The 26,733-nt window shown below is 34.4% G+C and overlaps 1 protein-coding gene and 1 long non-coding RNA gene across 2 annotated transcripts; both read right to left on the reverse strand.

The window, feature by feature from the left end:
* Positions 1-1,401: 1,401 nt before the first annotated feature.
* Positions 1,402-23,933, reverse strand: Mat89Ba (nucleolar protein 6 Mat89Ba). The gene is made up of 13 exons (XM_085945955.1): positions 23,773-23,933; positions 22,554-23,664; positions 21,470-21,749; positions 18,995-19,318; positions 15,758-15,903; positions 15,436-15,627; positions 10,877-11,059; positions 8,699-9,002; positions 7,091-7,344; positions 5,178-5,392; positions 4,218-4,415; positions 2,955-3,056; positions 1,402-1,631 (listed from the first exon to the last, which is right to left on the reverse strand). Exons 1-13 carry the CDS (start codon positions 23,803-23,805, stop codon positions 1,485-1,487), a joined length of 3,489 nt encoding a protein of 1,162 aa, XP_085802081.1. The 5' UTR covers positions 23,806-23,933; the 3' UTR covers positions 1,402-1,484.
* Positions 23,934-24,369: 436 nt separating this feature from the next.
* LOC147072958 (uncharacterized) lies at positions 24,370-25,810 on the reverse strand. Its single transcript, XR_015070536.1, has 3 exons — positions 25,360-25,810; positions 25,169-25,253; positions 24,370-24,855 (listed from the first exon to the last, which is right to left on the reverse strand). It is a non-coding gene; the product is annotated as an uncharacterized LOC147072958 (long non-coding RNA).
* Between the last annotated feature and the right edge of the window lie 923 nt (positions 25,811-26,733).

Here is a 26,733-nt window from a genome sequence, read left to right on the forward strand (position 1 = left end):
CTCAAGTATGCTCAAATGCTATCACACTAGTTCTAAATCTTCTTTAATAGGTTTGGAATTATAGCACAGAGCTATTATTGACAGGTGCTATTACACAAAACGTTGGTTTTCGTCGCATTCATTTTCAAACTAATGCGAGATGAAACCCTTGAATAGGAATGTCGCGTTGGTTTGAAAATTAACGTGAAGTAAACCAACATTTTGTGTAATAGCACCTGTCCTGATCCAGATTTTCCTCTGATTAGCGATAGACAAAACATCGAGAGCGTCGACAGCTTCAAGTACTTGGGGGTACACATCACGGGAGATGGCATTTTGCAGAGAGAGCTCGCTATCTGCATGGGAATGGCTGGTGCAAAATTCAACTCGATGCGGAGTGTTTGGGACTCATGTTTGTACTCGGTCAAAACCAAATGCCGCCTATTCAACGCCTGCATTCTGATGGTGCTGCTTTACGGTAGCGAATTATGGCACCTTACGAAGGCTCAGAGTAACCGTATACTGAGCTTCGAAAACAAATGTTTGGAACGGATACTGGGTGTGCGGGTGTTATGAGTTTAGGACCAACGAGGAGGTAAGAGAACGCACCAAACAGCATCTCATCACGCTGAGAGTGAAGAATCGACATTGTATTTGGCTCGGCCACGTGATGCCGGAAGAGAATCCAGAGATGAAGATAGTGTATACGCCGGATCTATGGGATGCTGGTTTGACCTGGAACGAAGCAAGAAGACTGGCGAGCAACAGGGATTCTTGAAGGCGCCGCGAAATGTCCATATGCTCCAACTATGGGGCGGATATGGCCGAAGAGAAGATTATTGATTCCATAAAACAAGCTTATGCCAGCGCTCCATTGGCGAGCCAAAGTCCGAGGACAATAAATCATCCGATTTGTCTATGCTCTGCCACTGATCAACGAACGAATAAAAAAATCGAGCTGTCAATAGTTGCGATTATCGTAATGTCTTCCGATACTCCTACAATTTTCTGTTATTTATATGTAGACTTACATAAAATAAAGAGCAATGAAAACAACACAAGTTTAACGTTTACTTTTATGAATTTCATAAATACAAATAAAAAAATAATTGATACACCTCTCATTTTCTAATGTGTAAATTAAAAAATCAATCAATAAAAATATTTAAAACAATTTCAAACATGTTTGAAATGCAACGAGCCTGGTCTGCGGATTAAAAAGTCCGCAGATCTGGTATGCTCCACGCGAAAAAAAAGTCCGAAGACTGTAAATCGTCTGACTTGCGTGCCAATGGATCGCCGGCATTAGATATCCAACATTATTTTCATTTGGTCATTACATTTATCTACGGTAACTTACAGCACCTGTTGGGAATACTGGATAGGGAAATTTAAAGTTGGTGGTGTTTAATGAAAATTAAATTAAATTGTCGATTTTATTTTTAAAAATATATTTTTTACAGTTTTGTTTTATACAATTACATAATTGTACTTTGCTTAATTTTTTATAAGGACAAATTACTCCTGTTGTCGATATCTTTCACCAATCCTTCGCCCAGTATACAAAAACCTTCTAAAATGGAGTCCAAATCTGCAATGAGCCCTTCTTTACCATTCCGTGTTACCATTTTGCGGCCATTCACATGTGATGTCTAAAAAATACAATAGAACATACCTAAATCAAAAGTCATAAAAAAATTGATGCATTGCCAGTTTACAGGCATAGATATTACTTCAAAGTATCATATTATTTGAATCGGTATTGCCATTATCAGAAGCCATCTTCCATACAAATATTATAACTCCTTGTCTAAAGGAATTAAGATATTCTATCACCAAATGGCATCACGGTCACACCAGCGTCTAACAATGACCAATCAGTGCTCAGACTCTGAAATCAATTATGACCAATCAGCACTTGGTTGTCAAAAAAAAATTGTTTAAAATATCATGACATTCTAGATATCCAGAAAACAAGTTGTTGTAACATAATTTTCCAGTTGAATAATAATTGGTGTTATATAATAAAATATAAGTTTTAATAGTGTCGGAATTCAATCGATATTCAGCAATTTAGTGAAACAGCTGATGATATAAACAGCTAAGTATATATTTTATTACAAGCCACATAACACTATATAGCCTTGCCATTATATCTTGACTATGGACGCCATAACGGTGATCTGGGTAAATACACACTTTCTTCTTCTTCTTTCGACCATGTCCGATCCTAATAGGATCATATGGGCCTCCACAGAGTGGAGGTTTGTATTGACAGATTTTTGTTTTACGAGAAATGGATGTCAGCCACTTGCTCAACCTATTAGGTCCATACTCTGACTCATACACAAATTGAAAAACAATATGTGTACTTGCCAGACCCAGGATTCGAACCTGGGACCCTCGACTCTATAGGCCGGCATTTAAGCCACTCGACCATCGTACACACATTCAGGTATAAATCTACGTCCCTGACCCCTTCTAATGGTCCGTAACACTGCATACAGTGCTAAAAAAACGTAGGCAAGATATGATGGTTTTAGTATACAATGTCCCTTGAAAAAGTTCTTTGGTGCCATGTTTCTGGCTGCGCAGACCATATTATGAAATCTTCACAAAAGAAAATAATCGATTCGTCTGACAGCAAGTAGCTGACAATAATTACTATCAACAGTCGTATGGTTATTATATCTTCTTGTAAACTTGTATTGTTGTACAAAATGTCTTGCTATCAATACCATTTTCATTGAAATTAACTGTATCTGATTTCAAATATTGTCTTTACTTATTTGTGCTCTAATTCCGGGAGCCCTTATGGGAAAAATTTTAAGAATGAGCAATGAATGGCAACATTTATACTGGATATTCTCTTGTATGGAACATACGAATCTATAAATACATTCATTTGTCATAATATACGGTCTGTAATAAATCGTTCAAGAAAGATACACAATTTAGTGAAGTTAATAAATTACCTTGAACTCTTTAAATTCTAATGCAGGAGGTTTCCAGAGAACAGCTATGAAATCTCCACCATACGTATCATGGAAGAACAAAGCGAATTCATCATAGCACGACTGAAATAAAATAATTTTTCTTATCAATACACCAAAAACAATTAGCGACATCTCTCCGCTCCGTCTCTCATCTCTCCGCCGTGTACAAGTATACAACGCAGATGAGACGGGTTTATTTTGGAAACTTCTCCTTCGTAAAACGTACGTTCATCGCGAAGAATGTACCAGAGAGGATCACAAACTATGCCGTGCTCCATTGCAACCGGAACACACAAAATGAAGCTTTTGGTCATAGGGAAAGCCAGGAATCCTAAGCCATTCAAGAATATCTGCCTCACTGAACAACTGGCTGTGTCAAGTGATTTACTGGTTAATATTTAGTTAATAAACTCAGTTTATAAATAGTTAATTTTGATTATAAATAAAACCGTAACCTGTTTTAATTTTTACCATATTTTGTATGCATAAACTATAATCCGCCGCTTTCACTAATTCGGCACTTGTCTGGTTTTTGGGGTGGCGGATTACTGAGAGAGTACATACTGTAGTTATTGAACATACATCATTTTGAACACTTCTGAGAAAATCTTTTTATTGAGGAATCGAACCTGCATCTCTGGTAATACCTACTTTGATTTAAAATACAAAAATCGATCGCCAATAGTAGCTCAATTTGGAAAGCGTTTCAGAGAGCATTAAGAGCCATTAGTTAAAATTTGTCGCAATTAAGTATGGCGCCTTTAGCATAGTGGTCTATCTATGTCCATGGTCGCGAAACCCGAGATGCAGGTTCAAAAAGTGTTTTCAAAATTATGTATGTTCAATAATTAGAATGTTACATTCTTAAGCCTTGTGAATTATTCGTTGAATAAAAAAATAGATAAATAAAAATAAATTATAGTTATGTTATGTGTTCGCCGATGGAAATCCTTACCAATGGCTTTAGATCTTTACTAAAAACTAACTAAAAAAATAGTATCTTAGAAGTTATGTGTGTTATATCTCTTGACCACTGCATCTTTGATGATTTTAAAATGCTTTTGTGTACTTTACTCACATTCGCCAAATTTGTGGATAAGCTCCACAGTGAGAAATTTGCTAGAAATGAATCTTGAATATGAAATGTTAATTTAATCATTCACCTCATCACTCATATATTTATGCTTCGTCTATATAGAGAAGATCACTTTCAATGTCTGTCGTAAATACATATTTTCTTACCCTTAATTCTTTCAGATACATTTGCACAGGATTAAAATCTAATACTGGAAACAGTTCATCATTTGTTTTCTCATACGCTCGGTTTTTCCTGGGATCACTTGCACTTCGCATTTTACAACCCAAATAGTTCAGAGGGTTGAATTCCCGGTTGAGCTGAATTAGAATGTCGAAACCTTCCGTATTGCAGGAAAACAATGCCTGAAAGAGAAACACAGAAAATAGATTTATGAATTCTCAAGTTCGTTCCAGCATGCAAATCATGAACCAGTTTGGTAAGTTTCCATGCGAATTCATACAAACGGAGACATAAAATATATTATTGAGCAGCTGAGGATTAAATTAATACAAATGAACCAGTGGCCAAGTGAATCGATTTCAAAGTTAAACATGCGATTGTAAATTTGTCCCATTACACTTCTTTCACATTATGCGGTTTTGACCGTACGGAAAAATCATAATCGGCAACAAGTTCACGCTCTTTTCTCACTATACAGTTTATGCACAGTTCCTTCCTTCCTACGTTAGCTCAGTTTGTGGGTGAGTGTTGTGTTGTTTGTACAATTTAAAACCGTCTAATATGAAAGCGTGCATTAGGTCACTTACACCACTGAGTCATCGGTGACCGTCCGGCCGCCGTGCATACAGTGGCAATGGACGGCTGCTATACGGCGCCATTTCAGTTTTAACCATCGCCGTGTAATGTGAACAGGGCCATGCTCTTCTTAAGCCACTAAAAGAATGTCAATGTTCACTTTTTTGCCGTACGGTCAAAACCGTATAATGTGAAAGGAGGGTTAGGATCAAAGGAACCTATCTCAATTTTTAGTGATTTTGAGTTACATAATAATATGATACTGAACATAAAATATGTAACATAGTTCGTTAAGTGACAAAGAGGCTTATCAGATAAAAGATGGTGCCATAGGTATCTGCTGAAAACTGATTTAATGATTTACTTACATCGACATCATTTGAAAGGTTATTGAAAATAATTTCGTTTAAAAGTTTTAGAGATTCTGCCGCTAAAATTTGTATGCGTGCCAGTATTTGGAATGACGGAGCTGTCCTGCTCCATACGCTCGGTTTCTTCCCCTCGTACGGAGTCACAAAGTACAATGGAGGCAACGAGGTCCTCTCTACATTGAACCTGGTTTCAATTCCAGCAAGATCTTCCTCTGAAAGTGGGCAAAAAAAATTCAACTTAATTTTTCAACATCAATCTTGGAGACACAGTCTGGAATTACCATGTACTAAGTGCACATGCATAAAAAAGGTTTTGTTCTTAAGTCATAATGCATAATCTCTAAATATACACTGTCTATTTAATTCTTAATAATAATCATTATCATCAGGGGCGCGACAACCCGGTGTGGGTCCTGGCATCCTCCAACAGCTCCCTCCACCTGTCCCTATCCAGTGTGGCCGCTTTCCAATTTGGTACCCCCAGAATACGGCAGTCACTGGCGGCTCCATCTAACCAGCGAATCTTTGGCCTCCCTCTTCTTCTACGTCCTATTGGATTGCTGGACATCACTCTCTTTGCCGGTTCATTGTCATTCATACGGTGCACATGACCTAGCCATCACAGTCTCCCAATCTTAATTGATTGAACTGCGCTGCAATCTTCGTACAGCCCGTAGAGCTCAGCATTATATCTTCTCCTCCAATTGGTGCCATCCCTGATCGGTCCATATATACGGCGGAGAATTTTTCTTTCAAAGATGTTCAGGGCTCGTTCATTTCGCAGAGTTAATGTCCAGGTTTCCGATGCGTAGGTGAGCACTGGCTTTGCAAGTGTCTTGTAAAGAGTGCTTTTAGTTCGGCGAGATAGTAAGCGGGACTTAAAATGTCTTAACAGACCAAAGTAGCATTTATTCGCAGACATGATTCTCTTGTTGATTTCTTCTGTAATATCATTATGTCGAGTTACTTAATAATAATGGACAGTGTATATTTAGAGATTATATCAAAACAATCCAATAATTTTACATAACATAAGAGAAAAGGTAGTTTAAAACGGGTTCTCATTTCACTAAAATTAAAAACACTTTTTACTTAGTAGGGCAGTGCATTAAGTTGTGATTATATTATGCTGCATATCGCGTACTATCACGTGACATTACAGTAAGCTGCGGCTACGGGAAAAAAGTGTGAAATGTTATTTTTCTTGGTATTTAAAATGTTATCAGACTGATGCTCCCATCTCGTAGCACATTTTGAACCTTTAAACGAACAGTGTCAGTTAGCAAAATCTGCCGTAATCACCAGAACAACAATGAGGTCACCTCACGTTGTACCGCACTGCATCGACACCTGCATGACTCAATGAATGTTTTTTATGATTTTCTACATGCCTAGACATTTTCAACTCATGTCAAAATCGCGTGTTTTCTGTTGGTTAGCACTATGTATTTTCTATAAGAATGTCGTCTATTATCTATGGTCTGCAGGTTGGGTTCTGTTCAAAATATTGTCTATGGATGTAATATCGCAAGTAATTTTAACGTAGAAACTGTTAAAATTGATTTAAATTAGCATGAATAATGAATAATTCAAAATGCTAATAAATCAGAGTTGGCACTCTCCATAGAATTTACACAGATAGTGATCGTTCAATTCTGCAAAATGACGAAACCATAGACTAAATTAGTCGCCGTGACAGTACGCGACGTGCAACTCAATATAATCACAACTTTACCCACTTGAACCCACAACCATTTTAAATCTTATAATAATTGTCTTTAGTTGGAATCAATCATACCCAGTAGGTTCTGTGCGAAATCTCTCAGTTACAGAGCAAAAAATACACCCAGCAACAGAAAAGAATAATTAAAAGACAGGTAAAAGCCTGAAGAATTATTTAATATACGTACTGCTTAAATCTTCATTGAAATTGAGCACTACCATCTGTGTATTCCAATCTGACTTAGATAGCATTGTTAAAGCTCTCCAGAATACTGTCTGAGGTTGGTTTGAGACTTCGTACGGTTCGGGTCTGAGAAATAAGCTGGCCACCAGCATGTCAACGCAAATCTCAGGGAAATGTGATGAGTCGATCAGATGTGCATTCAGCCACCGTTTTAATAAACAAGCGGCAGAACCGAATGCAGGATTTTGATGGTGTAAACTAGAATAGAAAAACATAATAAATTTCACCGTAACAATTCCTTCATGTACCTTACAATATCCCAAGACATTTTTCTTTTTCTTGTGTCATCCCCTATCGGAGGCTGGTGACCACCAAGACGATCTTTGCTCTCTCATCTGCTACCCGAAACAGTTCAGTGGAGGTGCATTTATACCAATCACAGAGGTTCTTAAACAATTAAACGTGGCATTGTCATATATGTACTATGTTTATCATTGATCTGTCTTTGGATAACGAGTCGGTAAATGCTGTATTTTTGTTGTCTGATAATATAGCCAAGGTCATGGCCCACACAAGGGGAGGCTGACAGGGCTCTAGCCAGGGGAACCTGGCTCATGGGGGGCTCGGTGTGGCGGTTCAACCAGATAATTTAGATAAACACACATCACAAATTTTGTCTAATAGTAAAAAAAACTCTATTTTCCGTCAATAATGGTTACATTTTAAAAATACGACTGCAATTTTCAATTGTGTGTCGTTACTTGATAACTCTAGAATTCAAGTGGATGTAAGTATTAAATAATTACAAGATAAAAAGAACTTTTTATATACGTTTTTAAATTCTCTGTTGAATCATATTAACTTGACATTTATTGTACTTGATAGAAAAACTGAATAAATATAGAATACTGAAATGTCATTTTGACATTTCATATTGATTTCCATAGTAACGCACGTATATATTAATAATTTACTTGCTATGACCCCCTTAGCAACCAACAATAATAACTTTCCATACAAAACCGAATTAACTGAACATTAATTCAATTCTGCTTAAAAATGGCTAAAAGTATTAAAAGAATGCATCATCGTCGTGTTCTGATATATTCTAAAAGTTTCAAATGTCTAGCTAGTCGGGAAGTTAGTTAAAAATCTTCAATCGTCCAATACAAATCTTGGACAAACAAAAAAAAAATAGTACTGGACAAACAAGAATACGAGCTAATAAAAAGGTGGTAAAATACACTAAATGCACTTAATTTTATAGCACCACTGGGAAAACGTTACTGTAGTCTTAGTTAGTAAGGTCTTTGACCTTAGCGATAGGTAGGGGGGCCATCAAAAATCCTAGCCTAGGGGCCCGCTTCAGGATGTGGGGGCCACAGCCAAGGGGTACTGTGGTAGGAATTTTTAACTCTCTATGACATCTCTTGTTTTAGCATCCATAACTCCATACCATACAAAACGATCGGGAGAACATAACAGAGAACCATAATATGCAGACTCAGATCTAGGTTAAGTTTCGATAGCTAAGGAGGTTTCAGAGATAGAGAAAGGCACTCTTTAGCCTCTCAACTGTTATCGAAGTGTAATTGTTTGAAGCCAAACTTACCCGTTCAGTGCAATCCTGAGCCTGGGTAAATGCATCAGCCTGTACTCAACTTCTAAGCTTTCATCCGTGTCCCGGTATTTCGTGATGCCATCTTTATCAATAGTCTCTTTGAGTAGATTAATCTCGCGCCAGTGTGCGATCTCGATTCTGAACACGTAGCCATCTTTCAACACATCCACGTGATTCGGCCACGCCTGAGAAGTGACATTACACTTTTCAACTAGGGCCTCGGCGATCTGCACGTTGAAAGCCGCTTTGATTCGTCTGAGTGCATTTATATTGTCAGGCCATTTACCACTGTGCGCTGTTTGGGACAAATAATTTAGAGTGTAAAAATATATCATCAATATGTAATTACAAATTATGGAATATGATAGAGCAAGCGTATCGAACTTCAAGTAGGTGGTGATCTACAATCTATGTAGTATCACAATTGGCAGCGATCTACTTAACCGTCTTCAACTTGAACAAAAGGACAGATACAAATAAAAAAATAACACTTTCACCATCCTAAAGAAATACTCAATTTTCCTATTCGCCGAGACAATAAGATTCTATACAAAAGTGGCACTACGAGGGTAGTCCCAAAAGTACTCGACCTAACAAAGAAAACACCAAAAATTTGGGAAAAAATATTTTAATTTCTCTACGTAGTCTCCTTTTAGGTCGATATACTTTTCCCAGCGATGTTCAATAGTTTCGATACCCTGTTTATAGTGAAAATCGTCGAGCTCCTCAAAATAGCAATCAACCGCAGACTCCACCTCTTCGTTGTTGGTAAATCTTTTACCACCGAGCCATTTTTTCAAGTTTGAAAACAGAAAATAATCCGAGGGGGCTAAATGTGGCAAATAGAGTGCGTGAGGAAGCAATTCAAACTTTAAATCATTGATTATGGCCATCGCGATAACGGATGTGTGAACTGATGAATTGTCCTGATGAAACGAAACTTTATTTTTCGCCAAATGCGGTTGTTTTTTCTTGATTTCATCACTCAAACACTGCAGTAAGTTTGCATAATACACGGCGTTGACTGATTTTCCTTTCTGAAGATAATCAATGAAAATTACCCCACGCGCATCCCAAAAAACTGACGCCATGACCTTGCCTGCAGATGGAACTGTCTTCGCCTTCTTTGGAGCCGATTCTCCCTTTTCAGTCGATTGTTTTGACTGTGCTTTCGTCTCAGGTGTGAAGTGATGGAGCCATGTTTCATCCATGTTTATGAATAGAAGCAAAAACTCTACTTTATTGCTGTGAAACTTCGCCAAACACTCGATTGAAACATTCTCACGATGCTGTTTTTGTTCCATTGTGAGTAATTGCGGCACCCACATTGCGCACAGCTTTTTCATGTCCAAATTTTCAGTCAATATGTGATGTACAGCACTTTTTGAAATGCCTACCATGTCTACTAGCTCGCACAATTTCAGTCGACGTTCATCCAATACCATTTTGTCGATTTTCATCACCATTTAATAATGTGTATTTTAAACTATCGTGACAATAAATGTTTACACGTAAAAGTGCTGACTGTCTCTCCAATCTCATTCTTCAAGAGTAATCGAGACGCGATGTTGTCAATTTATGGTACTATTTGGCGGTTGTAAAAATCGGTTAACCTCAAAATGAGTCTCTTCGCGGTGTACTTCGTTTTTTTGCCGGCAGTTTCGCCACTATCGTTCTACTGCGCAAGTGCAGATTGAAAAAATCCCAACTGCCGCATGAAAATTCAGAAGCTTCCGAACTTTTTTGATTCATGCATGCAATCTTGCATGTTTACATGTACATCGATAATACGTACTGTCAGTAGTAAATCCATGCACGTGTAAACGGGGTATAATAATATTATGTTTTCTTTTATTCAATATGTTAATATAATGAGTTAATACCAGTGGCGAAGGGTGGAGGTAGGCTGTTAAGAAATAAATAAATAAATAGTGCACACTAAGCTTTCATAGTCAAAAGTATTTATTTTCATTGAGCTAAGACTACGTTGTGTAGTTTTTAAAATTCAACTAAACCCTGTCTAATCTAAGCCATAGTAGAGAATAGTCAAAAAATATTCATTTATCTATAAAATATCTAAAATTATGGCTTACAAGATCATTTTTTTATAGATTACGGTTTATAATAGCCTCTCTCAACCCCTCACCATTGGTTAATACTGTTACTTACTCAATTGTACAACGACTTTTAAAGCAGGAATGAAGAGTGGACAGTACAATTTGTCTGCAGCATCATTGGAAACCACGTCTCGGATCAGTCTATATTTTTGATTATACCGAATCCCTTTGCTAGTTACAGGAGCGTATGGCAATGGTGGCATAGGGTCCGAGAAACTGAAGACTGAACACGTCCCTGAAAAAAAATATACATTTTAGAAGATCCTCGATTATCTGGATTAAATGGCGATGAATGTAGCGCAAATAATGATAATTCCAAAGAAATTGAAGAAAACCTTCTTCTATATAGATCAGTGGCGAAGGGTGGAGGTAGGCTGTTAAGATTCGCTATAAATAGTGCACACTAAGCTATGTTAGTCATATGTATTTGTTTTTATTGAATTAAGACCACAATTTACGGATGGTGTTAGTTAGTTTTTAAAAATCAATTAAACTCTGCCTAATCGAAACCATAATAGATTTGGTCTAATTTGGGCAATACGACAAAATTGTGCACAATTTTTCACTCATAGTTATTTGTTTTCGTTGGATTAAAACTACATATTACACATATTGTTGGTTCATTTTTTTAATTCATTAAGTCCTGCGTAAATCAAACTATAATAAATAAAAAATATTATTCTATCTATAAAATGCTCAAAGTTATGTATGATTTAATTGCATAATTTTAGATATTTTATAGATAGACGTGTATTTTTTGACTATTATCTATTATGGCTTGGTTTTTCAGGGTTTAATTGATTTTTTTAAATCTAACCAACATTATCTGTAAATTGTAGTCTTATTTCAATGAAAACAAATATGTATGTCTGAAAGAGTTTAATGTGCACTATTTATGGCGGATCTTAACAGCCTACCTCCACCCTTCGCCACTGATATAGATAGAGCGTAAACATACAAAAAAGAACCTCCACTCTATTAGGTTAGTTACAAGTGACTTCGCATTGTAGATTCATTTGAAGAGATTTTCACACTTCACTATGCCCACGATGATCGAGCAGTTATGCGTCAGGCTGGTCTAGCAAATTCACATATTGTTTTCTATGTGGACCTGTGGTCAATATGACAGTATGGATCTAATAAGTTGAGCAAAGTGGCTAACATACATTTCTCGTAAACATAAAAATCTGTACATACATACATCTATACAACCCAGTGGCGAAGGGTGACTTTTGGAAAGAGGTAAGCTGTGGAGATCAGAGAAAAAGAGCACACTTGTCAGGTAAATTACGGGAAATAAGAAGATAATACTTACGATATTACTACTGATGAATAGGTGCACACTAATGACAACGACACACTGGTCATAGGTTTCACCGCTGAATTTGTCAAATTATTTAAATCACTTATGGCAGTAGAATTCCACGCATACTTTCTTTACCAAACAATACGCATCGCCAACAAAAAAGTTTGTTTAATGTATAACTGCCAGTTAAAAACAAATATTTATCATTTATAAATTGTTGTGAAAATGTCTAATATAAGTTTTTTTGCTGTATTCAAATCTAAATGAACCCTTGGAAGGTCAAGCTTTGATAATTTTTAAATGCAATCGTTCGCACATTTTCTACCGGGACACTACACAATTTAATAAATACTTATATATTTAAAGCACTGCCGAATGATTTCGGTACAATATGAGATAATTTATCCACATTCACAGTAACACAATGAATTTTGTATTATAAAATAAACCTTTACCACCGCTTTGACATGTCAAAATGACATAAACTGTGAATAGCATGTTATGTTTGTCTATGACTGAAGTAACCTAAATAATAATCGCGAATTAATACAATATTTATTTTTAATAACAATTTATAAATTATATGTGATCGAACACAATAGTTATTATTTTTTTTAATCATCATTATTTATTATTTGCTTTTAAAGATAAGCAAAGACAATAAACAATTCAACATTTCGAATAAGCTTGTCTGTTAACGCTTCTGAGTCTCGAACAAAAACCCAGACATGCATGAAGTTGGCAACTGAATTTCGGTAGAAAATTCGGCTTGGATTATCGTTGAAATAATTCTAAAAATAGCACTCACGTTGGACGTTCCGTCATTTATTTTTGATTCGAAACATGACTAAATTAAAAGCTCTACTTATAAATAACGACGATAGATGGCAATCAATATTTTTATTATAACCTACAATGTCCTACAATATAGATATTTATTTATATAAATTAAATACTTGAAAATAGAAGGTAAGCTTTAAATAATCGCTTAGTATGGAGCCTTCGCCACTGATACAACCGATCATCGGATCGAACATGGTAAAGGATCGTACACAGAAGAATAAAAAACTATGAGATTTATTTGCCAATTTACAGGGCATATGAAAAGATAATCCATCATGATGAGTAGATAAGTGGCATTTTGGCGTTAGTATTTGGATAAAAAAAATCTTGTAAGATAGTTTATAACTGCATCCCATGCATAAACACAGTAAATATAAAAAAGTGGCAGCCTTATTTGAATTAGGAATTAAGAAATGCCAACTTAGTGACGTTAATATATTTACAGTTTACCAACTTAATGTTTCATTTGGTACTTAAATGTGTTGAAATGGCATAACGTCACCCTAGAACAACAAGGTATCATCTGGCATTTATACCAAACTGAGATATCGAGCTCCAAAGTTTTGAATATGAATAAAATCTTAACTATATGCAATGAAAATTGGCAGATATTATCAATACTATTATTATTGCATTATGTTTGTATTTTCAAAGCATTGTATACTAAATATATCTGATATTATCTAATCCAGACATTAAAATTTTGTGATGGAACTTAATTGCTCTGAAAATCGAAAAAAATCAGAGCAACAAAGTTCTATCTGATTATTAAACCTTTATGTTGTGAAAATATTTTGCTACAGGGCTTAATTATTGTGTTTAAAATAGAATAAAAATACCTTTTTCGATTAATTCTTTATTAGAACAACATTAAATTAAACATAGTTTATGAAAAATGACAGGACGTAGTATAAAAAAATGTTTCATAATACTGAGATTTAGAACAATATTAATAGTTTATAAAATGACATGAAAGTATCTTCACTTTCAAGGTTTTTGTTGTTAGAATCCATATGATCCATGATGAACGCTCCAGTGTACTCACATAACTTCACAGCTATGAAAAAAAAAGTTTTTATGATAATAGACTGGCATAAAAAAATAGTTTCACAAAACTATTATTACGAAACCTCTCAAATTACTCAATTTTTAAATGAAACTTAATAAAGATATCATTGTATTGTCACTGCAGTGATTCATACAGTAATAATTAAATAGTTTATGAAAAGAGCTATTGCAACTATTATGATTTAGTCAATATCATCGCCAACATCTATGTTTTTTCGCAAACAACATACTCTGCAACTTCTCCAAGTACTTCCACCTACCTGAATAATAAAAAGGAGAATATATATGAAATTATGACATATTCTAGAAACAATTTATTCAGTAATCCTCATCAATTGTAATATCATCAGACAGTACCTATAACTTGAAGATCGTTTATATTATCCAATAAATTGAGATTGTTGCTGAAAATAAAATAAATAGATAATAGAATTACTTATATTAAATTTGAAACAAAATAGAATAATTAATTGCAATACATGAATAACAAAAATAATACATAACCTCAAACTTACCTTGTATTTAAAGCAACGATATTGTAGGTTGGTGAGGTATATTCGTAGTATTATCATCCTCTTAAATGTCCACAATACCCCTTTCACTTAAATTATTGCTCATCTTTATATTATTTTTATTAAATTGTTGAAAAACGAAGCGCGAATATTTGAGAGAAACGTACTAGTTTGACAGCTGAACGGAAATGAAACCATATTGCTCCAAAATTATTTTTTTTATAGCAAATGGTCCATAGTTGTTTTCAAATTTTGAATCGAACCATATTGTTCCAAAACAAATTACCAGTGCATCTGATATAGAACTTAAATGCCCTGCTATATCATAAACCATAAAGATTTTTAAAAATCTTGTAACACAGTTTTAAAGAGAAAATTATTATAAGAATTTTGGTACCAAAAAGTCAAAATTGACCAAAATGCCAGATGATACCTTATTGTTCTAGGGTGACGATAATACAAATAGTGTATAAGACTCCTCCTATATAGGAATGTTTTTATAATTCTGGATACTTCATAAAAAAACTTTTTACTTTCGGAATAAACATTTTTTCAAAAATTCTTCATTCAACCACGAGAAACGCTTGTACAAAGCTGGTGATCATATTAAAATCCGGATAACCGTGAAGATGTGACATTGGACATGACTCGGCCATGTGCTACAGATGCCTCAAGAGTCAACTAAGTCTGCCTTTTCTTCAAGCAAACCACATTCCGGCGTCATCAAAGGCAACTAAATACTATCCACAAGTTACGGGATATAGACAAGATCTAGTAAGACACAAGACAACTGGTGAGTGACAGGGATTCTCAGATACATGCTGTCAATAAGCTCTACCTAAGGAGTGGACTTGGACATAGAAGACGATTAGGATTACTCACCATGTATTGAATGGACTTCAAGCGGCATATCAGTGAGAGATCGGAGGTCCTTCGTTAAGTTGTCAAATGAAGCACTCACTCTCATGGCACATTCTTCGCCTGTACCATATTCGAAGTTTGCAGGCTGCAGCTTTCTATTATGCAATATGAAATCAAATTGATCTGCTACGTAGAACATCTTATTTTCGAGACCTGTTCAAAGACAAAAAACATATTATATCTACCTTATAAATGAATCTGCGGTTCAGTTTATTCTAATATATTGTAACTTACATAATCACATTGTATATAATTACGTACATATATCTACAATGAAGCTTACCTAGTTTGATTTTAAGTAAATAATTTATTATTTGTTTGACAATAAGCCGCTTGGAAGTCATCGTATGATCGGTTTCCCAAACACAAGCTTCAGATATGGATCCATCTTGAAATCGTCGCAGGTCAGACTTTTCACCCCAAAACTCCCTAAAATGTAATAAAATAACATTTATCGTTAAGAGGACAAAATTTTCATTATATGTAATACATTAGGGAACATCATCGCTCATACTATTGCAGTAAAACCTCTACATAACAAACTGTACCGCCTTATTTACATTACAAATTACATAATTATGTATAGACCCAAAAGAATATTTTAATCAACCATGAAAAATATTCTTTGTCTATGGCTATTTGGATAGACACTACATAAATAGCAGTGGTGAAGACTTCATACTAGGCGGTTGTTTAAAACCTAACTTCTTAAGAAAAATAAATTTTAATAGCATATTGACATATTTATACATAATCACTTGATTATTTATTACAAAACAATATGCAAAGGTTTAAAAAAATATATGACGCCCGCCATCTGTCTTTACGTACATAAATGTTAGATCAAATGTCAAGGAATTATGATATTTTTTCGTATGGACTTTACGTCACGTAACCTCAGTCAGTCTATCGAATTGTATGCAATACGGTAGGCTCCTATTGCAAAACCTTCACTCATAATATTGTTGTCATGACTGCACAAAATAATTAATAAATAGATAATTGAAGAAATTAATTTTTACGGCGCATTTTAATAATTAATACAATAATTTTTATCTAATGATTTTTGATGTGTATAAATGTTTTGAAAAATACGTAATTTAAACTCATCGTTCAATTTTATGTCGTCAGTGGGTTATTGAAATTTCATCGTATTAGTGTCGTTATCATTAGTGAGTACCTATCAGAAGTGGCGGCCGGTGATTTTTTGGATTGTAATTTTTGAGGGTGCGTTGGAAACTTACCTTATTGAAAAATTAAATCAATTCGGCGTTGTTTTTGATTTGACAAAAGGTTATTGACATTTGGGAAATTACCTGTATATTTTATATTTTTAATAAAACATGATGCGAGTTACTTATATCTTTATTGGATTAGTTTTAAGAAACGATTGTATCTCTTATAGTAGATAAATACCTCTTACGTTTAACGGAAGCCATCTTATTCTATATAAGTACATTAGGTATCTTTAGCAATTTGTACAATGTATGAATAATGATTATTATGAAACTGCACTTGAAAGAGTATTAAGATTTATTAACTCATCACTAGAATTCATGAATTAATAATTTTCTATCCCTATTATAAATAACCGACATCATTTCGCAGAAAAGCGGTAGGTAGCAAAATTATTTTTATCTTCACTGATTTAAATTGGAGTACACATAAATCAAAATATCTTACCGACATTGTATTTCTTACCGATTTTAAATTTATAAAATAATGAATTCTATTGTTTTTAGTTTTACAGGCATTTTACATACGAGATTGCTAAATATGATACTAAACATAATTTGACCGTGAACAGTAAGCTACAGCGTCTATAATAACAAACCATAATTCAAATCTGTAATTGCTCTCTACTCAGACCAATATGATGTCATTTTACCCGGTCGGCGCACGATATTCTGGAACTTACGCATGGCGAAAACTATTAGCATGGTTTAAGTTGTTTTTTAATGGCTTTAGTTCATACTAAGCTTTGGGCTCATTTTAAGTAAACTAAATATATTGCCCGGGCGCAAATGATTTCAGTGAGGATGACATATCGAGGGCTTAGTGTCAAACAACACTATCTACAAAAGTGCAACTTTACAGGAGAGCCAAAAATCGTTATTTTAGATTATTGTAACTTAACAAGGGAAATGTTTATTTAAAACCTAATGTTAATATTTTATAATTTATTGTGTATTGTAGATTTATCTTGCTTATGATGATGTTAAAATTTATAGGGATAGTTTTTAAAAAATATGAAAACAAGGGTAACTTATGTAGTTAGCGTTAAACTTTACTGACGATTTAATAAAAAATTAGAAAAGATTGACATAACGTTGTTTGACTATCATGTAGCCGTAAATGTAAAATAACGTTATCTCAAAAAAAAAAAAACACTTTTTTGTAGATAACGTTGTCTGACTATAAGCACTCGATATACGGTGCATAGTGACTGTATTATCGCCTATTGACAATATGGGTACATCGGTTTATGGTTTGCATTACAATAAGTGAGCGATAATATTAAAAACCTATGAAGAAAAAATATAATTTACGATGTTGAATGATGTTTCATAGCAATGTAAGCAGTGCAGTGCACTTGCATGATGTTAGACCAGCCGCCGCTGCCTATCAGTAGTAATATCATATTTTCTTCTTATTTCCCGTAAGTATAAATGACAAGTGTGTTTTTTTTCTCTGATCTCTACAGCCTACCTCTTTCCAAAAGTCACCCTTCGCCACTGATTAATAGTGTGGTGTATCTTGCAAAAATACAAGATCAGCATTTAGAATTTCACAGATCTTATTCCGGCTAGGTCAAAGTCTGATTATTTTTTATTAATAGAAATTGGAACACTGGAAGCTCACTGCAACCTTCCCACATCCATGAAGAAAAAGGTTTGTACAAATATTTTACAACTGATCCTTGCAAAACAAAAAGATCTTGCAGATATATTCACTTGGTAAATGGAGAATAATTGGTAATAATACAGTCGAACATGGTTATTACGAGGAAGATGGGACCGACGGAATTTGCTCGTTATATAACATTTTTCGCGCCACGTTCCATTTAAGCATAAAACATAAAAAATTTGAAAACCATTGTAAAAATCCCCGCAACAAGCATGGCACTCATAAACTACAAAAGAAGTTGTTTATTGTAGGTACCTACTGACTTCACAAACTTCACTACTTTTTCAATATTGTAGGCGAAAACACCAATTAGGTACTTAGACACTTATCTAGTGTCATAAACGTAATCTGATCCTGGCGGCATCGGTCTAGTTAACTGCCTGGTCGGATTTTATTGCTTCGGGTCGAAAATGTTGTTTTTAAACGATCGACACATTATCAGTTTTGCTCAGTATACCCGAGAAGTAGCTCGTTATAAAAATGAATAAAATTATGTAGAAAATCATAAGCGAAAATGTCAACGAATGTTTCCTCATTACATCCGAGATCTCGCTATTTCCGTGATTGTAATAACCAAGTTCGACCGTTTATATAACATATTGATTATCATTACCTGAAACGTTCCGCTTCAGGTAAATTTGCTTGGGGGCCTTTATCCAAGAAATTATAAGCATACTCGGGGTTTAATTTAATACCGAATGTGAAAGGTTTCCGCAGTGCTTTTCCTTTCTTCACTGTAATACTAACTGGCCAGGACAACTCTTCTGCGGTTAGACATTTTGGAGTCAGAAGAGATATCCTTTGCCCGAGACCTTTGCGAATCAAATCACATAAATATTTTTGGATGATAATATATTTATCGGCTCCGCAATCTAGTTTGATGTTGTCGCCGACTGTCTTCATTACTGCGTTCTCTAGTTTGTTGGTGTATTCTATTCTGCAATGATAAAATAAAAACATCATTAATACAGTGAGATATCCCGAGTTCCAGTCTACCTCAGAACTGTGTCGAACTCAGGATTCACAAAAATTAATTAAATAGATTTGGGTTAAATGAAAAGTCTTTGTCATTTTTTTTTGGTTATAAGCACGTTGCTTTATATTTTCAGTGATTTTTCTTTGCTACACACTTATATGCTAATAATTAAAACAATAGTTTATTTTTAGCGCGGAGTACACAAATTCAACTTGCGTCCGCTCGCAACACGCATTTCTTCCGACTGCTTTAAAACAAAAGAAAAAAATCTCACTTGACAATTGAGTGAGTGGTACAGTCGCTACAAAAGGAACTTTCATACTCACTCTCTTCCACTCATACATCTTTCACGCCCATCTCTTTCAAACTTAAAAAACAAAATCTTACATATTATTACAAACTATTTCTTTTTATCCAGATAGCCAAGTGATACGTCATAAGCCTTTCATATTTTGCTAATTGACTATGTGACCAAGCTGCACGCTTAGGCCTACAAAACTTTATTCCGGCTCCCCATTGAAGACGGGAATTCCAGGAGTATGTCAACAGTGATCATTTTTTTATAATATCATACAAAAAATTTTAAAGTGCGAGGATTAATTGTTTTTTTTTTCTAGATACTTTTGCATTACAAGGGGACTGGAACTGACTGGAATAGACTGTGGCCGTCGATGGCTCTGTGAGAACCAAGCAGTGTCAGCAAAACCCATGACATACGAATCACTTTCAAATTAATGTTATTCATTTAATTATTTATTTAATTATTGTTAAGTACAATTTTATTAAACGTTTATTATATTTTCTCACCAAATGGCTGAGATACTGAGGTAAGCATTTTTCCATCGTGACAGGTTCTACAAAGGCTGTCGGGAGAAAACAAGTGAGTCTCTCCGTAGTATTCACTTGATAAACTTGCATCTTGATAGAGAACTTAGTGCCTTGGAAAATAACACCTACCTCTGTTATATTGTACCGATTGTACCCTTGTACTTATGTAACCTTAAACAAACTCTCACTTCTCCATCATCACGAATAACCATGATCGTCTACCATCGACCACTCCTACAAGACCAATTTTTTAATTGCTCTGCTTTCATATTGAAATATGTGTTCAAGTTCTGCTCCATGCTATGAGTAAAATGTTTAATTTGAATTATTAATGTTTAAAAATTTAATTTTTAAAGTTTTAAAAACAGTGAAACCACCAGTACTGACAAAAGAAAAATAAATAAAAGCAAACTGTTTATAATATTACTTTCTATAGTGACAATTCAAAAAAATCATACAAATTGGTTTGGTGTATTCATTGTTAATGTGTTCTTTTCTCTTGAGCCAACAATATTTTTCTTTGCTGAGAGCAGTGATGCCAACCGTACTATAATTATAGTACAATACTATAATTTTGATTTCGCGAAAAATGTAAAATACTATAATTTTACGCCAAATATACCAAAATACTATAATTTTAAAGGATTCAAGAAGAAAAATGTTCCTGTACTATATATTTTTTCAGAAATACTATAATTTTTACGCCTTTGTACTATAATCAGCATAGAAAAATATGGCAACACTGGCTGAGAGATTATTAAATTGAACAGGTATACCAACAATAATTTGTAATACAATATGCGTTGTAAGCTTGGTCTTGCAGTGCAGACATGTCTCTAAATAGAAACGCACACATGTGTTTGGAATTCATTTCAATAAATTGAATGTGTTCACATAAATTGGATTTTTAATTTTAATACATGTTTAAATTGAATTTTGAATATTTCAGATGTTGATTGCTGGAAATAAACACATAAATCCGGGAATTAAAATAATGTACTTACATAAATGACTTCAAACACTATACAGAAATAGTGAGAAAACGTGAATTCCGGACCGGTAAATAAGTAACGTTAATAAAGTTTATTGTGTGAATTTGTTAAGTAGCTCGCGACCGTATTTTAATGCAAAAAGTAGATCACAATAACAAACAAGTTTGCCACCCCTGTTGTGTAACGTCTTTGATTAGACCAGTTAGGCAAGAACGTTGCTTGTATACTCTGTATAGACACATAGAGAGCTATCATTTGAATCTGAACTATATAATATGCAATGCGTACTCACCTTAGAATATTATCATATTTCAAATGATAATCAACCGGTGTCATGAATAGAGGAATGAAGCCATTGACGTATCTACTGTCCAAGAATTCCACCGCCATTTGACTTTCGTACTTGACTGTATTGTACAAGTCCAAGCTGGTATGGGCGCAGATGTTGTTGAAACCGGAACAGTCCACAAATACAACGGGAAAATTTGTGTGAAACTCTGATAATACTGGGTGATGAGCCGTCGGATCGGATGAGAAAAGGGATACTCCATTTTTGTCCCATTCGCTGGCGGCTAGAAAAAATTGTTAAAATTAGTTAAATGACTGTTTGTATTCCATGAGGGGAGCATGTGGAGGTATTTTAATAAGCTTGAACGAATATTAGTAGTTACTCATCTAGTCCAGATCCGAACATGGTTCGAGAGGGTCAGAGCACATGGGCAAGAATCTTGGGGGACATAGGTTCGAATCCTGCTAGGAAGTCGTATACATTTAAATTTTTTTTCCACTGGTAATATATTTCTCAGAAGTGTTTTCGAATTATGTATGTTCAATAAAAGAATGTTACATTTTTAAATCTTGTGAATTATTCGTTAAATAAAAAATAGTTTTATTGTATCTATGGTTATATTGTCATACATTTGAGTTGCGCACGCCACTCAACGCTCCGCCGAACGCATCCACCCTGGACGGGGCCTTAGAGATAGAGTATCTACTATGACAAGTCAACATGTAAAGAGCATGTGACGTAATAGTATCAGCACGCAAAAACCATGTGACATACGAGTCAGCGCATGCAGCGCTGTGACGTAGACGACTTGATATAGAAGTTGGTCTATAATATACAGATAGAAATTAATAAACTATTAGCAAGATCTAAGACTGTAACATTAATTCTCAGTTGGTAAACCACACTAGCCGGAATCCGATGGACACAGGTTCAAATCCTGTCCAGTGCTGCCTTTTCCAAGATGTTTCTGAGAATAATGAACTTTTCCTGGAAATCGGATGATTCAACAACTTAAAGTTTGCTGTTCAGACGTAGACAGTTGACACATATTCATACACTGACCGATATTTAATGATAATAATATTACCTAACGCTGTCCAGACATTCCTGATGACTTGATAGCTACTCATGGCATTGTTGATCCTCTTTATTTTGACCAGATGCGCCACGAACATACTCAAAATGAAGCCGGAAAATCTATGTATATGCCTCTGCTTCAGCCATATTTTGAGCAACAAGATACCGTGTTTGATATTTTCCTTTTCAGCAATGTTCGCGTAAAGAAACATATTATTTACGTCACATGTGAGGTCCTGCAGAACGGCAGAGTTGTACATAGGAGTCGCTGCAGAGAGATTATTCTCAACCGTGTCCCCTAATTCAAAACGCCAATCCTCTCTAACGTTATTTCTGGATGGACTGAATCGGAACAGAGTAAATGCACCATCTTCCAACGTGACATGCAGATTGATATTAACATATTTTCCAAGCTTTCCAGCAGGTTTTATAACGAGGATAGGTTTATAATTGGATCCATCCAACAGTGAGAATGTTGAGTTTTCTACAATGTCACTAGAAGCTAATTTTGAAGCGATGTAGCTGAGATATAAAGCTCGTTTGCGGTGATATTTTTCATTCACATAGTCATTTTTGTTCATCATTTCTTTGGGCATTTCAATTTTCAAATCGACAACAATCTTTGGACCCAAAATGCATCCTAGTTTCAAAGAACCGATCACAACAGCGGGAGGACATTTGACGAATTTAAAAAAACCTTTAGTTTCAAACGGTTCTTGGATCATCGGTATTTTTATATAATTTTCCGACAGCCATTCTTGATCAGATATTTCAGAACTAGGCCCGTCCTGTAATGTATCAATAAAATTATTGAACTTCTTCAACCAATCGTCGAACAGTGCTACGTATTTAGACTTCAGATTGACTTCTTTGAGAACCTCTTCAATCTGGAGACGGAAGAAGTTCGAATTGAACAAGTTCTCAGTTTCTCTGAGACGATTTAGTTCTTCAGTCGTCGGTTGTTTGGTGAGTTTTGAAGATTTTAGTTTTTTTAGTTTGTCACGCGTCGCCGATTGTTTTGGCTTCTTCTTATCTGAAATTTTTGGCTGTTCTGATATATCAGCATCACTGTCGGACATGGTTCCATAATCAGATTGAATTTCCGGCACTTCTTCGATTCCCTGCAACATTAATTTCAATTGAGAATCGTACACATTATTAAAATAAACATAACCTGTCGACTACCTCTTATGAGGTTTGACTATATAAAATACAACAACCGCACTCACTTTACGGGGTCGCTTCAAGTTGATTTTCTTCATATTTGTATAATCTATTCACTTTTTAATATGTAACTTTAAAATCTTGATTTATTCATTCAAGTATTTTAAAAACAAGAGACTGGAGCATACATTTTTGACACACGTGTAGTCCTGTCAACATTTACAATATTCCATAGACAACAGTGCTGCCATCTTTTCAAAGTGGAATTATAGTACAGAGCCTCCAAAATTGTAGTATTTGGGGAAAAAATATAGTACGCGTTGTCATCGCGTGACCTTAGAACAACAAGGTATCATCTGGCATTTATACCAAACTCAGATATTGAGCTCTAAAGTTTTGAATATGAATAAAATCTTAACTATATGCAACGAAAATTGGTAAATATTAACAATATTATTATTATTGCATTATGTTTATATTTTCAAAGAATTTTATACTAAATATATCTGATATTATAATATCCAGACATAAAAATTTTGTGATGGAACTTAAATGCTCTGAAAATCGAAAAAAATCAGAGCAACAACGTTCTATCTGATTATTGAACCTTGATATTGTGAAAATGTTTTGCTACAGGGCAAAAATTTAATAAAAAAACCTTTTTCTTTATTAGAACAACATTAAATTAAACATAGTTTATGAAAAATGACAGGACGTGGTATAAAAAATGTTGCATAATACTGAGATTTAGAACAATATTAATAGTTTATAAAATGACAGGAAAGTATCTTTACTTTCAAGGTTTTTGTTGTTAGAATCCATATGATCCATGATTCCATGATGAACTCTCCAGTGTACTCACATGACTTTACAGCTCTGAAAAAAAAAAGTTTTTATGATAATAGACTGGCATAAAAAAAATACTTTCACAATACTATTATTACAAAACCTCTCAAATTACTCAATTTTCAAATGAAACTTAATAAAGATATCATTGTATTGTCACTGCAGTGATTCATGAAGTAATAATTAAATAGTTTATGAAAGGAGCTATTGCAACTATTATTATTTAGTCAATATCATCGCCAACATCTATGTTTTCTTCGCAAACAACATACTCTGCAACTTCTCCAAGTACTTCCACCCACCTGGATAATTAAAAGGAGATATATTATTATTATATTATATGAAATTATGACGTATTCTAGAAACAATTTTTTTTTTTTTTTTTTTCGACCATGTCCGATCCTGATAGGATCATATGGGCCTCCACAGAGTGGAGGTTTGTATTGACAGATTTTTGTTTTTTTACGAGAAATGGATGTCAGCCACTTGCTCAACCTATTAGGTCCATACCCTGACACACACAAATTGAAAAACAATTTTTTTTTTTTGTACTTGCCAGACCCAGGATTCGACAGCAAATAAATTATGTACTCATTTGAAAAGAAACATAAGTACCCAAAATTCTCATCAATTGTAATATCATCAGACAGTACCTATAACTTGAAGATTGTTTATATTATCCAATAAATTGAGATTGTTGCTGAAAATAAATAGATAATAGAATTACATATATTAAATGTGAAACAAAATAGAATAATTAATTGCAATACATGAATAACAAAAATAATACATAACCTCAAACTTACCTTGTATTTAAAGCAACGATATTGTAGGTTGGTGAGGTATATTCGTAGTATTATCATCCTCTTAAATGTCCACAATACCCCTTTCACTTAAATTATTGTTCATCTGTATGTTATTTTAATTAAATTGTTGAAAAATGAAGCGCGAATATTTGAGAGAAACGTACTAGTTTGACAGCTGAACAGAAATGAAACCATATTGCTCCAAAATTATTTTTTTTACTGCAAATGGTCCATAGTTGCTTTCAAATTTTAAATGGAAGCATGTTGTTCCAAAACAAATTACCAGTGCATCTGATATAGAACTCTGATGCCCTGCTATGTCATAAACCATAAAGATTTTTTTTAATCTTGTAACACAGTTTTAAAGAGAAAAATTTTATAAGAATTTTGGTATCAAAAAGTCAAAATTGACCAAAATGCCAGATGATACCTTATTGTTCTAAGGTCACGAGTTGAAAATGTATAGGTTTTTTGTTTCTCAGAAAAAATAACGGTACCTCTTCCGACTAAAAATGCTTACCGAAGAATTCAAGAAATTTCATTTTAAACCAAAGTCAAGGGATTTTTTTACGTTTTTGGAGCAATTTTTTCCAAATTCTCCAAATCTTCTTATATTGCGAAATTCTAGTACTTCGCACCAATTTATCGAACGGAAATATCGAATTTTTAGTACTTTACATATTTTTTTCCCGGAATTCAAAATTATAGTATATTGGGCGTACAATACCTGTTTTATATCGTACATCTAGGGGCGGCAGGTTATATGAAAGTATGGTGAAGCAGGCAATTATGGTGAAAAAGTATGGTGAAACAGGTTGGTAATCAATTTGCGGCAAAATTTCCACCTTTACATTATATTATATGGGTACGTTATAATAACCAAAGTAAATTCTCCGTGATGCTCTGCATTTTTTCTTATCGCGTCACCATTTCTTATGAGCTATCGGCTGTTGTCGGCATGCTTCATTCAGTTGTATGAGGAAGCCAAATCGTTGCCTATCCTACTTTTAATACATCTATGTCGTACATGGGAATGGGACGATTGGCCTCCGGACAATTGGATGCCGCACTGTCGTAGACATGTGCAGACGAGGTATTTTAATCAGTTTCTATCTACTACTTAGTAGTTTGAATTCATTTTACTTTTAACATAATGTATTCTTTATCGCGGATTGAGAATTACCATGCCTAAGGTTTTATATAAAATAAAAAACTCTTTTTTCGTCGGAAGTCTGCATATTTACATTCTCACCAACTATTAAATCATAATATAATCATTGCGATATAAATAATAATATTGAATTTTGAAGTACCTATAAGTACCTAACGTCTATTTATTTTAGAATTCCGTGGCGTCCAGTTGTCCGGTGCCAA

The sequence above is a fragment of the Rhyacophila brunnea genome, unplaced genomic scaffold (genome assembly GCF_057557595.1).
Source record: "Rhyacophila brunnea isolate RB1 unplaced genomic scaffold, BYU_Rbru_1.0 scaffold_19, whole genome shotgun sequence".
In the NCBI taxonomy this organism is placed as follows: Eukaryota; Metazoa; Arthropoda; class Insecta; order Trichoptera; family Rhyacophilidae; genus Rhyacophila; species Rhyacophila brunnea.